The sequence below is a fragment of the Hevea brasiliensis genome, chromosome 14 (assembly GCF_030052815.1).
Source record: "Hevea brasiliensis isolate MT/VB/25A 57/8 chromosome 14, ASM3005281v1, whole genome shotgun sequence".
NCBI classification, from domain to species: Eukaryota; Viridiplantae; Streptophyta; class Magnoliopsida; order Malpighiales; family Euphorbiaceae; genus Hevea; species Hevea brasiliensis.
Window position 1 is genome coordinate 82,647,743 of NC_079506.1, and position 15,400 is coordinate 82,663,142.

At 31.4% G+C, this 15,400-nt stretch overlaps 1 protein-coding gene across 1 annotated transcript; it reads right to left on the bottom strand.

Annotated features, from left to right (window-relative positions):
- Positions 1–5,609: 5,609 nt before the first annotated feature.
- LOC110659538 (protein FAR-RED IMPAIRED RESPONSE 1-like) lies at positions 5,610–8,116 on the bottom strand. Its single transcript, XM_058134652.1, has 2 exons — positions 5,819–8,116; positions 5,610–5,726 (listed from the first exon to the last, which is right to left on the bottom strand). Exons 1-2 carry the CDS (start codon positions 8,114–8,116, stop codon positions 5,610–5,612), a joined length of 2,415 nt encoding a protein of 804 aa, XP_057990635.1.
- Between the last annotated feature and the right edge of the window lie 7,284 nt (positions 8,117–15,400).

Consider the following 15,400-nt stretch of genomic DNA (forward strand, 5'->3'; position numbering starts at 1 on the left):
AGTGCTAGTCAAAGCAGGACTAGGAGTATCTATAATTGACAAGGGATTATCAGAATTCATGGATTACCACAAAGTAGAACTGAACTACAAATTGATCTTCACTTTCAATCCTCCATATGAATTTAAAGTGGTCATAATCAATTCTGGTGGTAGAGAGATTTACTACCCTAAGAGGCGCAAGAGCATAACATAGGGCTAACCAATGTTTATCAAAATACAATGCATGCAAATCTAAATACAGGTGAGAAATTTCAATTTTTTTCTTACCAAATTATATGCTATTCATAAGAATGAATTGTTACGCAATTGTTTAATTATTTGTACTGCCATGTAGATGTTCATGAGAATGAATTGATACGCAATTGCTTAAATGATTTATACTACCGTGTAGATCATTTGGTATCACAGAACCATGTCAATCCTTCTCAATGGTCATTTAAATTTGTTTGCAAAATTACGATTTGAAATATAAAGTGGTATGCTTTACTATCATTTGTAGTACATTAATTTTCTGTATACACAATTTCAATTGGATTTTTTTTTATTACTTCTAATGGTGTCAACTTTATTTGGAAAGGATATCCCTGCACTTGAAGCTGTGCAATTTATTGGACAAGACAGAACCACAATCATTGTGTGGAAGCGCCTAAACACAGGCGAAGATTAGATCATCCCATGCCATTTAAACTTGGGTATGTTTGTGCAGAGGAGACATCCAAAGCGTGGAAAGAAGCCAAAGCGAAAGCAAGAATTGCAAAGGGATGGGTTCGGTTTGTTAGATTCTATGGACTAGAGAAAGGCGATGAGTGCACCTTCATCCAATCGATTATGGAAAAATCAAGCTTCTTCATTTACATCATCCGCATGGGTCATTATATTTAAATTGTTACTATTTCAAATTTTAATGGTTCATTTGATGGATATTGTTTTAAACTTGCATTGATATCCGGTGCCAATGGTTTTTCTTTCGGATTATTATTGAGCGGTTTAAGCGTGTTATTTTGTTAAAAACAATGAAATATCCTTTTAATTTTGTTGATATGGTAGCTCTCTATTAATTAAAAGGAAATGTTTTTTGGCGCAAAAAAAAATGTCACAAATGGCACAAATGGATGTAATTTGTCTAACTCACCCTCCACATGAATGGAGGGAATATTGGGAGGGAAAATGGTAAACAAATCTTGGCGCCATTGTTTTACCAAGCGCTACGATATTGCAAGGTATTAGTGTTGTAAAAAATCATGTTTGAAGTGCGAAATATTATTGTATCATTTGTGATAGGGAAGAAAATCAAATGCTAATAAGTCATAAAAAATGATTGAATTATATTATTAACACCACTTCACTACTATTAGAATAATCACCAATACGACCATCAATAATTAAATCAACACCACTGCTATAATCACCATGTGTACAATATTGTCACCATTATCATCATTAAATCATTGTTTTTAATTTAAATATAGAGGAAGATAGTCAAAGATATTTAGAGAATGATAGAAATAAAAAGAGTTATAGGCGAGAGATATTAAGATTATCACATATATAAAAATAAATAAAGGAGAGAGAGATAAACATGTGAGAGAGAGATATAGAAATATATAAATCAATATATGTGTTTATTTTTTTAATAACTCTTGTGTGTGTATATATATTTTTCATACAAAAATTATCGGATGAGGGCTAATAGCCTTGCATAGCGCATGCTTCCCAGCATGGTTAAGGGTTGAACCCTCCCGATGTCGATTCTTTCTTTTTCCTTTTAAAACACACCTTAACAAGATAAATATAGAGTGAGATAGTCAAAGATATTTAGAGAATGATAGAAATAAAAAGAGTTATAGGCGAGATATTAAGATTATCACATATATAAAGATAAATAAAGGAGAGAGAGATAAACATGTGGAGAGAGAGATATAGAAATATATAAATCAATATATGTGTTTATTTTTAATAACTCTTGTGTGTATATATATTTTCATACAAAAATTATCGGATGAGGGCTAATAGCCCGATAGCTAGCGCATGCTTCCCAGCATGGTTAAGGGTTCGAACCCTCCCTATGTCAGATTCTTTTTTTTTTCCCCTTTAAAACACACCTCAACAAGATAAAGTCATTTCAATTGAAGAAATTATTGGATGAGGGCTAATAGCCCTACTGGCACTAGCGCATGCTTCCCAACATGGTTAAAGGTTCGAACCCTCCTGTGTCATATTTTTTCCTTTTAATATCACTATTCCCACTACATTTCCGTTTATTAAATGGGCAATTAATATCCAGATGAGTGTTGAGAGGGTTTGTTGACTGCCATTAAGTTCCCTTCAAACAATAATAAACGTTCAAAGATCTACCTAACGTAGAGATTGAGAGAGAGAATCGAAAATGGTGAGATCTTTCCTTTCAAACATTAATAAGCGGTCGACGTCCTCGTTCATTTTTAAGCGAAGAGAAAGAATCCTCTCTTAAGAGCACCATGGGAGAAAAGGATAGGTTCTATTTCATTGTTGAGCATAACACTAGCGAGGATCGTAAGCTCTTTATATCCTTTTATCTAATTTTTTTTCTTTAGTCAATATAAAATAGAAATAAGTGATAATTTCTTGATCTTTGATATGATATTTGTTTCTCATCCATTTTTTTAGACATATCTGAGGATTCCAAATCATGTTACTCATCTGTGGCGATTTAAATTTTGATACCATAACACTTTTTGTCAAAGGTTTGGAAGGTCACTCATGGCGAGTTGCGGTTGTAGTGGATGAGAAAGATGGGAATTTATATTTACTGGATGGTGTTGATGAACTTATCAAATACTACAAGTTGAAAGCGAAGTTACGTATCATATTTTTGTCATCGATTACAATGAGTTGAGATGTTAATGTTCGATAAAAAGGAGTTGAGATTGATTATGGATTTCCACCATTTAGGAAGTAATTCAAATATCTTGGATGATGATGATGTAATAGGTGAATGTGCTGACTTTCGCATTATGAGTTTTTTTTTTTTATTTCTTTCATGCAACCAATAAAATAATAAGAACTTGCTTTGTTTTTCTCTTTATTATTATTAAATTCCATGTTTTTTATAGAGCACAACAGTAATCATGATGCAGAACCCCTTCCTACTCAGTCAAACTTTGTATGCGTGATGAACACCGCTGATTGGAAATACTAAGTGGTAAACTAGCCATTTACGAATTATGTTGAAAACTTTATTGATTATGTAAATTATTTTTCAAATAGTTATTGACATGTATAAAATGTATCTTGTGTTATTTACTAGAATATTCCAATTGAATTTGCGAAGACGTTTCTTGGCTTGAATGGGAGGTTGGTTCACATACAAGTACCTGGTGTGCGTAAACAATTTCAAGTTCAGTATGTGACTCGGTTTAGTCAAGAGGGAGTCTTCAAGAAAGCAAGGTTTGAAAAAGGATGGCGTGCATTTGTGCAGGAAAACCAATTGGGAAAGGATGATGAGGTGGAATTCACTTTGACAGTGGCTGATGACTATAGGATTGAGTTTCAAACTGAAATTACAAGGGCTGGGCAGTAGCTACAGTTTGGATAGGGTCCTTTTTGGTGTTGTCTTATGTATATAGTATGCTAAGTTTATGTTTCATGAGACAATATGCTATGCTATCCTCTATGTGTGTCGAATGTTTTGCCATAATTTTTATCCTTACCAAGTTTGGAAGCTGGATTTTTTTTTTTTGCAGTACTATTTTCATTGGCTTGGGGACTGCTATTGTATATGAATTGCGCATGTTACCAAGCCTTTGCTTTTCAAACTCAAGTTATTGCATATCTGCAATATATTAAAATTCTGATGGAATGCTTTTCCTCATTTGTGAAAATTAAGTCCTTATAAGAATACATAGGATGTTATATATAAATAACAGCAGGCTAAACATTTGTTCCAATTATGCATCTTCTAATTGACAGAATTGGTGTATATGCATTAACTATTGAGTAAGAGGAAAGCACTCCAGCTTGATCTCTAGTTCCCCCCTCTCGACATTTTGTAGCTTGAGGCTTATTTATTGTTTTACCGTCCCATCTACTAAGGTGATAAAGATAGATACAATGCTTTATAATAAAGAGTTTCTTAGAAAGAAGATGAAGATAGATACAAATAAGGGTTTGTTCAATAAAACAATAGTATACTTCTTTAAACTTTTTCAAAAAGGTAATTGGAACTCACATAATATTAATTATGGTGGGTAGCTCAAGGAAAGCATGGGAACTCTCATCCTATTTACTCAAGTAGTTGTTAGATAGAAGAGAGATAATGAAAATTCAAATTATACTCTATCTCTTGACATCTCTTCCATTCAAAATTTTAATAAGGATAGTTATGTCATTTTATAAGCATTTGTGCTATTTGTGCCACAACATTTGTGCCATTTAGCACTGTCCTTTTTTTTAATGGCTTTATAGTGTGTCCTCTTAGTCAATTTGTCTTTTTGGATTTATTTTCCTTTCTTAGATTAAAAAATAAAGAAATGGAAAGAAAATAAATTAATTAGGGGGCGTGCATGTGCGGTAATTTGTCCATACAGCATGGTTTCCGAAGCAAGAGACACAGCTATTAGAGCTAAAGTCATCGCATGTGCCGAGGAAAGAAACCAAGAAAATTATTTCAAACAAAGAAAAAGTGAACATGACTTGAATGATTCTGTTTACATTTTTATATGTAGATGGGGTGCATGTCTTTACTAGTCTTCTCTATTGAAATAAATCTCCCTATATCATTTTTTTAATTCACCGAAATTTTGTTAAAAGAGGTTCTTAAAAATTTAAAATTAAAAAAATAAATTGAGTTTAATTCACTCTAAAAGTCTCAAGGAGAACATATTTAGAATATGAATATCTGAAGATAAAATTTATAGACAAACACATTTATAAGTAATTCAATCTGATATCATATTTAAGAAAATAAATTAAATCTAATTATATCTTAAAAGTTAACTTAAGATGATAAAATTTTTTCAAAATCTTATATATAATATAAATATTTTATTTTAAATTAATGAGAAATAATATTTAATTATTATTATGTGTTATCATAAATAATAAACACTTAATTATTAAAATATTAATTGGAACTCACATAATATTAATTATGGTGGGTAGCTCAAGGAAAGCATGGGAACTCTCATCCTATTTACTCAAGTAGTTGTTAGATAGAAGAGAGATAATGAAAATTCAAATTATACTCTGTCTCTTGACATCTCTTCCATTCAAAATTTTAATAAGGATAGTTATGTCATTTTATAAGCATTTGTGCTATTTGTGCCACAACATTTGTGCCATTTAGCACTGTCCGACCATGGCTATGATTATAATCCAGAAATGTAATCTCAACTTAACAAGAAAAATGATCTTACGAGTTATAATAAATTATATAATATGCTACGTCTTGCGTACATAAGGAGCAGAAGCCGACTAAAATTAGCTAACTAATGTTGATAAGGTATAAACGCAACTCTGACTATTTCATAAGATAAGATGTAATAAAATATAAAAAATTGCTATTACATTGATGATACTATTCTAATTTCTTAACCAGTTCCATTGTAATGCTTAGTAGTATAATGGGTTCCTTAATGCCTAATACTATGATGTCTTGGTATAGTACCACTGACAATCGGATTAATTCTGACATCGGCAACATTTCCTTGTGTTTGGCTGCCTGGTGTTTGGCTATTATGCGGCCCAACCTTTACATGTAAAAGGACACAAGTTACATGAAATATCTAAAAAAAAATGAAATAAATAACATTAGTACTGATTTAAAAAAATATATATATACCTGCTCAGCAATATTCGAGTTAATATTGTTTCTTGGTCGACCTCTACGCCTGCCCCTTCCACTGTTTCTATTCCTACCAGAATTTGCTCGTTGAGTGATCTCCCTTACTGATCTGTGCCTGTTTATTCGTGGCCGTCCACGACTACGAGTCACATGTGGATTAAGAATAACTCTTTCATTTTCTTCGTTTTCATCAACATTGTTAGTGTCAATAGTAACCTGTGCATTACTGGTAGGAGCAATCATTCCATCATTCCAGCTCAATAAATCCCGCTTCAATTCAGCCAACCGTTGTTTCACAAATTTGATCTTATTGTCATCGTAAGCCAAATCGGATGCTTCTTGAAATAACCTCTCCATCTCCCTGTATTTCTCAAACTCCTCTGTCATATGTGGGTACCCTCCGTGAAAAAACTTTTTACTATGGACACGATTAACATCTTTTCTCCATCGCCTAAGCAAATATCGTTCGTTGATGAACTTTATGTCTTTGAGTGACATCAACCTCATGATATGGCAGCACAATATTCCTTTTGATTCGAATTTCTTACAATTGCAGCTGAAATATTGGCCATTTTCCCTGTACTCTACATCATAAACAAACTCCCTACGAAACCAGTTGTTGATTATGGATTTCTCCATAATTTTATGTCTCTCAATTCCTGGCTCATTATCTGCTTCACGCCTTCCCTCTTCAGTTGGCTGAATGACATGGCAATACCACATTCGTTTAATCTCCTCTTTAACGAGCTTGAATATTGAATTAGTAAATGCCTTTTGAAACTGTTGTTCCCATTTAAAAACAGATATGCAATTTACAACTGTGTTTTTTGATTTGAAATCAGCATAGAACTCCTTTTCATTCTTGTCACACATAGCAATCTCATACTGCTCCACAAATTGCTTTAGTGTGCTCATTGAGTTAACATACCCATCAAAATAGGCATGCATGCTCTCACTCCTTTGAGTCGAAACCATTCCAGCCCAAAATGTGTGATTGAGATAAATTGGAACCCAATACTCCCTATCAACATATAGTTTGGAAAGCCATTCATTTCTTTCCAACCCATGCTTCACCACAAACTCATTCCAATTTCTCTCAAACATCTCGATGGTTAAGCTATCATATATTACAGCTTTAAACTCAAGGCATGCACTATCATAATCAGTAACACCCTTAAACTTCTCAGGTACCTTGCATAATATATGCCACAAGCAAAATCTGTGTCTAGTATTAGGCATTACCTCCCTAATGGCTTTCCTCATGCTCTCGCATTGATCTGTAAGAATAGAATTAGGATGAACATCTTCCATTGCTTCAAGCCACGTCATGAACAACCACTTAAAAGTGTTTACATCTTCATGTGAGATCAAGGCGCATCCTAATAAAATAGATTGCCCATGATGATTTACTCCAACAATGGTGGCAAATGGCAACTTGTATCGATTAACAAGGTAAGTAGTGTCAAAACTAACAACATCATTGAATTCCTCGTAAGCAGCTCGACTACGAGGATGAACCCATAGAACATTTGAAAGCCTGGAATCATCATCAAGATCAAATGAATAGAAAAACTCAGGATCGTTTCGTTGCATTCTCACAAACAACTTACGTATAGCCTCAGCATCACCATCACCAAGTCGTAGCCTCCTCTTTCGCTCAATGAAGTTTCGACAATCCTTTGACAAACAGCTTAAATTTTCTGGTCCACCTGCTTGAACTTCAAGCAACCTAATGCTTTTTGCGGGTCTTATGCCAGCTATATCGTTTGCCTCCAATCTCCTCTTCATATCCATATTCAGTGACCTGTGAGCAACCATCAATCTAGACATAGAAGGTTCCAATTCGTGATTGTGACTTGAAATAACTTTTGAAATCTGCCACATTCCATTTTCTCTTAGGATTGCATTAATCTTTGCAGGACAATTTATCCTTTTTGATGATTTCGCACCAATTGCTTTCCTTCCTTTATCGCAACTAATTGTTTGATATTTGCGAGATCCACCCCGTACATTAACTGATGATCTTTTGAAAACACTAAAACCTTTCAATCTAGCATGTTCTTTATAGAAGTTGAACATAGTGCTGATACAAGGAAATAACATCCCTGTTAGAGGACCTTCTTCAATAGCATTAGTGTTTGCTACTGCTCTAATGCCTCCTTCGTTCATATCTTGATCACCAGCTGATTCATCTTCCTCCACATCTTCAGTGAACAAACTATCATCTTCACTAAAATCAAATATCTCATCAAACAATTGCCTACGATATGACCTTCCCTGACTTAACCCCGCCATAAAAAAATTGAAAAAACTGAGAGAATGAATCAACTTTAAAAGAAAAAACAAAGAATGAAAATATTTTAAGGAAGGCAAAAACAAAGAATGAAAATATTTTAAGGAAGGCAAAAACAAGGAATGCTCATCACTGCTGCATGTGTTAGCTCATATGTGCATGCATTAATGCAGTAGACACACTCATCGAATCATCAGTTCTTGAATGGTGTGCATGGCTGCAAGCAATAATAGCTTGTTGCATGCACGCTTTCCTTTGCATGAGCCATGAAATGAGCTATCTCACCAGCTCCAAGCTTTGAAGCCATTTTTAAATTGTTTCCTCTCTTTCTTTTAAGGGTATAATAGTAAAACTACGTACATTAATACCATTTGAGCCAGCTCAAATTGAGCTATTTAGCAGCACTCTTAATTTAATTATGTGTGGAGAAACAATATGTAATGACAATGAGAAGTGGGTTTCCACCTCGAATTCAAGAATGTCTCTGTCTCTCCCTCAAATCTTGACGATGGCTCTACCATTTCTATGTAGTGCTCAATTTTGACGATCTCATAATTAATGCATTTAGTCAAATTGCTGGCTACAACTGAGTAAATTTTAGTTGACATTGAGAAATTTTTGAATCGATTAAATTTGAAAATTTAATTTGATTTATTTAAAATTCAGTTTCTCAGCCTCCTCCTCCTCCATCATGACTGTCTCCACTCTCCTTCACATGTCTGATGATGATTTCTAAATCAAATTTGTAAAAAATTACAGAGTCCAACAATGTAAATTATTATCAAGTAAAGCATACTTTTATTAAGTGATAAAATTAAATATTCTATTAATATCATCATATTATTTAAATTAAGTAATTATTATTATATTTTATATAAATATTTTATGTTAAATTTTATGATACAAAAATATAGTAGCACAAAATTTTATATTCAAGATTTGTATTTTATTTTTATTTAATGAAAATTTTATCTTTTATTTTTTTAAAATAAATATAATAAATTAAATTTTTAATAATGAATATGAGGATTTATTATATTTCTTAGTGTTAAATTTAGTAATTAATTTTTTTTATGTACCTAGCTTTGACTGGAATTCCAACTCATTATTTTACTGTTTGGCAGATCCCAACATCGTCACTCAGTCAAGCTTCAGTCATATACATATGGGAATAGGAACGCACTCTATCTCTTGGCGCTAATCACTGTCAGTGCAAACAGTAAGCAATCACTAACAACGATCATTAAAGTAGAGTTTTCAGAAGGTGATGTAGACGTGACCAGAATTTGCCACTCTTCTTGTCTCCAAAATTCAAAGGGTTTGAGATGAGATTTTAGATTTCCAATTCCATCTTGTAGAAGTGAAGGCAATATACTTATATCAAGGGCCTGTTTTTTTTTTTTTTTTTTTTTTGACAGAGAGAAATAGGCATATACGGTAATATAGGAGTTACTTAGAGGTGAAGACGATATACTTATGTCAAGGATCTGTTTAATATTATTGTTTTTTTTTTTGTGACAGAGAGAAACACACACATACGAGAGTATAGGAGTTATTTAGGGGTGACCAGATTTCAATTTGAATCTAAAAATCGAATCGAACCGAGTCAATTCGATTCAATCAGTTCGGTTTTAAATTTTAATCGGTTCAGTTCTATTTTATAGTATAAAAATTTCAGTTATTTCAGTTCAATTCGATTTTAAAGAAAAAATTAGTTAAATCAAATCGAATTGAATAGTAATTTTATATATTCAAATCGAACTAAATCAAACCAAATTGATTTTTCAATTGATTTATTTTTATGGAGAATTTGTAAACTCTATTTAATTATATACATATAAATTATTTAATTTCATTGATTAATATTTATTAAGTTCAAACCCAAGTCAAAATTAGATCAAATAACTTAAAAATTAAGTCTAAATTTAAAAATTAATCAAAAATTAAAACCAATCTGTTTGAATCGAACCAAAATAGAGCGGTTCGGTTCGATTTGATTTTTCATCTATTTCAACTCGGTTCGATTTCTAAAATATGTAATTAGATTTTCATAATTTAATTCAGTTCGATCCGGTTTAAACCAGATGCTCACCCCTAGAGTTACTGTACCAACACTCACATCAAGGCAAGCCTTAGCACATGCCTATAAATCCATATACGCACACTTCTACAATCGATGTGGGAGCCCGAAGGCTCTGTTCTGAGCACACCCCACATAGGATCTCAACCAAACTACACCGACCATCACAAGAATGGCTCAAGGCCTTTTTTATTTTTTGTGACAGAGAGAAACACACACAGGAGAGTCTAGTAGTTACTGTGCCTACACTCACACCTAGGCAATTATTGATTGGGTAGAATCTTAGCACATGCCTATAAACCACACATTCACACTTTCACAATCGATATGAGAGCCCGAAGGCTTAAAAACATACAAAGTTTAATATTATTGTTTGATTCTATCTATTAGTTAAAAAAAAAAAACAATTATTTTTAATTAAAAATATTTATTATGTATTTAGTTAAAATTACTATTTCAAATGTTGTTAGAAACAAATTAGCTAACAAGTGTCATAACCATAAATGTACTATTTTATTTTATTAATAATTAATATTTTATTTTGTTTTTATTAATTTTCATAATTATATTCAATTTTAATTACTATTTTATTTATTTATTAATTTGCATAAAAATGTTTTAAATTTTAAAAAAATTTTATTAATAAACATTAATAAAACCTTTCACGAATATTTGTTCCCAGGTTTATATAAAATAAATAAAGAAAGAAAACTTTTCCCCTCTTATCTAAACAAAAAAATAAAATTTAGCCCAAAATTCTATCATTTCCCTTTACTTCCCTTGAAACCGAACACAAGAAAAAAATGCATTTCCAAAAATAGTGAAAGATGACAACAATCAAACACCCAAGATCCATAGTTTTTCCTTCAATCAGCACACACAATCATAAGGAGTCAAATAAAGAAAGTATAAGATTAATCTAGCTAGAAAAGACATGCTCGAAAAAGGAAAAAAATTGATAAATGAGAAGAATCGTCTCTATTCTGGGCGATTGAGGGATCCCACGAAGATTTAATGGAGAATTTGCTGGTAGATAGGAGAAAGAGAGAGATAAGGAGGGATCTGTAAAGTAGCAGATGATTGTGGGGAAGAAAAAAAGCTTATTTTCATATTGGCATAAACGTAAATATGTTTAATAATTAAGGGTATTTTTTACCATGCAAATTAAAAACCGTTGCCGATCCCCAGCTCAAATCTGATTCTAAAAAAGCATGCCCTTTGATACTTTTTTAAAATTCTGGCACTGAACATTTATTATATTTTATATAAATAATTTATCTTAAATTTTATTATATAAATTTATAATAATATAAAATTTAATATTTAAAATTTATATTTTATTTCTATTTAATAAAAATTTTATCTTTTATTTAAAAATAATAATAAAATTAAATTTTTAACAATTAACATGAGGATTTATTATATTTCTTCGTGTTAAATTTAGTAATTAATTTTTTTTTATATAAGTAGCTTTGACTGGAATTCCAACTCAATATTTTACTTTTTGGCAGATCCCATCAACATCACTCAGTCAAGCTTCAGTCATGTGTGTGTGTGTGTATGTGTGGGAATAGGAACGCACTTGGCACTAATCACTGTCACTACGAACAGTAAGCAATCACTAACAACGATTATCAATGGAAAGTTTTCAGAAGGTGACATAGACGTGACCAGAATTTGCCACTCTTCTCGTCTCCAAAATTCAAAGGGCTTAAGATGAGATTTTAGATTTCCAATTCCATCTTGTAGAAGTGAAAGTTATATATTATATTAAGATTCTGTTTGATATTATTATTATATTCTACCTGTTTAATAAGAAAAATTAAAAGTTATTTTTAATAAAAAAATATGTTATGATTATTTCAAATGTTGTTAGAAACAAATTAGCCAAAAAGTGTCATAACCATAAATATACTATTTTATTTTATTAATAATTAATCATTTTATTTTATTTTTATTAATTTTTATAATTATATTCAATTTATATAAAAAAATCAAATTTAAAAAAAATATATTAATAAACATTAATAAAAGACATACTCGAAAAAGAAAAAAAAAATGATAAATGAGAAGAATTGTCTCTATTCTGGGTGATTGAGGGATCCCACGAAGTTGTAGTGGAGAATTTGCTGCTAGATAGGAGAGAGAGAGATGAGGAGGGATCTGTAAAGTAGCAGATGATTGTAGGGAAGCCAAAAAACTTATTTTTATATTAACATAAATGTAAATATGTTTAACAACTAAGGGTATTTTTGTACCATGTAAATTAAAAACTGTTGTCGATCCTTAGCTCAAACCTATTTCTCAAAAAAGCATGACCTTTGATGCTTCTTCAAAACTCTGGTTTTTAGGTACTAAAATGTAGGAGTGACAACGGGACGAGTCGGAGGACAGAGATAGTTTCTCCCGTTCGTGCCCCATGGGAGCTTGGAGTCAGGGCAGGGACTTCCTTGGCAGGGCGGGTTTCCTTTGGGAAGTTTTTTTTTTTTTTAAATTTTAATTTATTAGTATATAATATAATTTTATTTATTAAAAAATAAAATATAATTAGAAACACAAGTTTTAGATATTATTTTAATAATATATTTATTTTTTTATAAAAATTATGATATTTAAATATATGTATAAAAATAAATTATTTTTTAATAAAAATATTAATATATTATTGTACGGTGTGAGTTATAGGAATTTAGGGTGGGAAAAAGGTATTTCCATCCTCGCCTCACACAAATTGAGGTCGGAGCGGGATCAAAAAAACTGATTGGGTTTGGGATGGGTTAGATCGGGTTCAAGAACTTTTTCTATCCCTACTAAAACATGATTTGGAAATTTAACTAAACGGGTAAAACACCTGCTTTTTTACTCAAATTAGTTTTTTCTCAGTTAAAATGCAGCACCAAATAGACTCCAAATCTACATTATTGCTTCCTACTAGATTATTTCGTGTCACAAACTAGGTTTGATCATTTTAGATTATGAATTAACTCAGGTTATTTATCATATTGTTAATATATAAAAAATTTTCGATTAAATTGCAGATTAATTATTCAAGGTCATTTTGAGTTAAAATGCCAATTTATCATCTCAATTCTCACAATTTTTAATTTCAATTTTAGCTATAGTAAGTTCTTGTTCAACAAAGTATAATCAATCCAGTATTAGAACAATCATACAACAAAATTTTCTTAATTTAAAGTATATTTATATGAATATTATTAAATTTGTATTGCTTAAATATTTTTTTATCTTAGTTATTTGTATATTTGTTAAAACTCATATTGTTTATTTTAATGTATGAATATTGATTATTGTTTAATAAAAGTTTTAATTTACAAATTTTTTATTAATTTTAATAATTATATGATTCTGTATATTTTTCCCCTCTGCATTTAATCCTGAATTCACCCCTAAATAAATGGTACCATTTATATGTCCAATATTATTCGTATATACGAATACAATTTGAGTGTAATGTCTTTTAATATCAAGTTAGAAGGATAACATAGTCATTTTATTTTTTAAGACATGTGGCGGAGGCAGGTAAAGCATGCGATTTAATACAGACCATTTGATCAAGATAAGCGAGAAATGTAACCAATAAAAATTGATGTGAGCCATTAAATTAAGGCAAGTGAGAATGCAATTAATAAGAAGAATTATAATTAGTAAGGAGTAATGAGTTTTTTAATGATATTGATCTTGAATTTTTCTTGTGAGTATCCACATGCAAGACAAAAGAGAAAACACTGGGTGAGTTGCGTTGAGCAATCTCTTTGATGCTTAAGTCAGTAATTAATATTAAAATTGAGAATACTTGACTAGAGAAAATAGTATAACTGATTATGGAGGCTTAAGCCCCTTATGTAAGTATCAAGTAGACTCCTGTTTAGATGAAGAGTTTGATTATAGTAGATTCTATTTTGGAGAAAATCTAATTAGAGTGGGATTCGAAATACAAATAAATAGAGATGCTTATCCTCAATAGATAATATTTGTATTTTAGAGTGTTATTGTATCATTAGTCGGCTTTCGAGTATGAATCTTTAGATTTGATGTCAAATAATGTATTAGATGACCAAACTCTGGCTATGTGATAAAGCCTTTTGAGATTTTTAGGTGAACTATTCTCTTAAACATTTTTGTTGGTGTATTTTTGCCTTAAAGAATGGCTTGTTGATACCTCTTAGGGCAAACTTATACCTTGAATGGCTTGTCGACGCCTATTTGGGCAGACGTGTGCCATGGTAGGCTTGTTGATGCCTTTAAGGCAAAATTATGCCTTAAGCTCTTTACAAGCAGATAAACACCTTGAGTTCTTTGCGATTGTTAGCTCTTTGTGAGCACTGTATCCATTGGAGATTTTCACATATACTTTGAAGGAACTCTTGAACAATAGTGATGGAATTTTTTGGCTAAGTTGTCGTGAATCACAAAACATATATTTGTTTGATTTCTTCCTTTGTTCTGTATTCAAAATATAGATAACATGAGGAAGATACACAGCTTTTTTTTGTGTGTCATTCCCATAGACGGTGAACTGATGTTGTTCTTAGATTTTTCCTGTAAGTATTGACATGCAAGACAAAAGAGAAAACATCAGGGGGGTTGCTTTGGACAACCTCTTTGCTGCTTAAGTCGGTAATTGGAATTAGAATTAAAATTGAGAATAATTGACTAGAGAAAACAACAACATACCTGACCTGATTATGGAGGCTTGAGCCCTTACATAAGCATCAAGTAGACTCCTATTTAGATGAGAAGTGTAATTATAGCAGATTCCTATCTTAGAGGAAGTTCATGTAACACCGAATTTTTAAATAATTATTTTATGTGTAATATAGTTTTACCTGTTTTGGAGGGCCCAGGAGGGACCATATGATGTTGATGGGATATGGATTGAGGTGTATGATTTAGAAGTATTATTTAAACCCTTTTGCAGGTTGGGTTAGTCCTAGGTACAAGAGAAATTCTGCTAAATTTTTGGCAAAACCTAGGCTGTCTTTGACTCTTTCAAAGTTTTATTTTAAGTAAATATTAATCAGTTTGTAATGTAATTGTTTAGGTGAGCCGGGTTAGCCTTCCTCCTTTGCCCAGCCGTCATAGTAACTTTCGGTTAATTTGTGAGTAGATATTTATTTTATTTATAATTTCAATATTATTATATTCAAAGCATGTTCATGCATCACTTATACATATATGTATATAA

Bases quoted from the DNA above. Each gene is read 5' to 3' on its own strand.
- LOC110659538 (XM_058134652.1), bottom strand. From the start codon at position 8,116: ATGGCGGGGTTAAGTCAGGGAAGGTCATATCGTAGGCAATTGTTTGAT. The intron at 5,727-5,818 runs GTATATATATAT...TTACATGTAAAG, and splicing joins ACTCGAATATTGCTGAGCAG to GTTGGGCCGCATAATAGCCA.